Genomic DNA, 887 nt, shown 5'->3' with positions numbered 1-887 from the left:
TATATACATATCTGTTTATAAATTATATTTACGATAATACAAGAAAATAATTGAATTATTTTGGAATTATTACCAATTAAAGATTGATCATTTAATATATCAGAATTAATTTCGTTGCTTTCGAAAATAGTTGGAATTGCATTGGGTTTCAATTTCCGCCATCCATCCTCGTCGATTTTCGAATTGCAAATCATCAAAATGATACTGTAGAAGAGAAAGCATTTTTTAAATGTTTAAATATATTCTACTTAATATATTCTAATAATAATAAAAAAACCGATAACATATTTACATACCTCACATAACCTAGAATTCTGTGTTGGATTTTTACCACATTTCTCAGCCCACAAATGTCTTCGTTTTTCATCCCGAGGAAACAAAAACATTCGAAAACCATGTTCGCTTCTATTTTTGCAATTTTTTGCACAACAACCTGGCATTGTACATACTTTTACTGCACACTCGCTCACTCACACAATTAATAGCTGTAGCACCTACGTACACTAACACTGACTCGCTGTCTCGAAAATGGCGGCCATGCAACGACCTTCCCTCCAACGCCAATCCACGGACCTTGTTGTGTATTAAAGAAAGTGTCAGAAGGATGCGAAACTAGCGCTCCTTGCGTAAGGAATGTCAGAAGGACATGAAAAGAATGTGTGGAATGCGGTCGACGATGATATCTTAATGACGACGTATCTTAATAAAAATTTATATCTGAAAAGGTGACACTTCGGAACTTTGCGTCGCGATATTTCCGCTTGTAGGGTACGTAGAAAAAAAATAAAAACACTTTTATTATATATTTCGAGGGGTTGCAATCGATTGAGCACACTTAGAAGTTGATCGGTTCAGCCCTTATTGACTTTCCGATAACCTCGATCTGG

The 887-nt window shown here is 35.2% G+C and overlaps 1 protein-coding gene across 1 annotated transcript in view; it reads right to left on the bottom strand.

The window, feature by feature from the left end:
• LOC108729564 (uncharacterized) overlaps positions 1–440 on the bottom strand; it is a gene marked incomplete at its 3' end in the record, with an annotated part of 2,519 nt that extends 2,079 nt beyond the window's left edge. Inside the window, 3 exon segments of the mRNA XM_018458736.1 lie at positions 74–168; positions 170–204; positions 297–440. Coding sequence (XP_018314238.1) covers positions 74–168; positions 170–204; positions 297–440 — 274 coding nt within the window.
• Between the last annotated feature and the right edge of the window lie 447 nt (positions 441–887).

The sequence above is a fragment of the Mycetomoellerius zeteki genome, unplaced genomic scaffold, assembly GCF_001594055.1.
Source record: "Mycetomoellerius zeteki isolate Tzet28-1 unplaced genomic scaffold, Tzet1.0 scaffold760, whole genome shotgun sequence".
NCBI classification, from domain to species: domain Eukaryota; kingdom Metazoa; phylum Arthropoda; class Insecta; order Hymenoptera; family Formicidae; genus Mycetomoellerius; species Mycetomoellerius zeteki.
The sequence above is the reverse complement of the archived record's forward strand: the minus strand, read 5'-3'. Positions and strand labels throughout refer to the sequence as shown.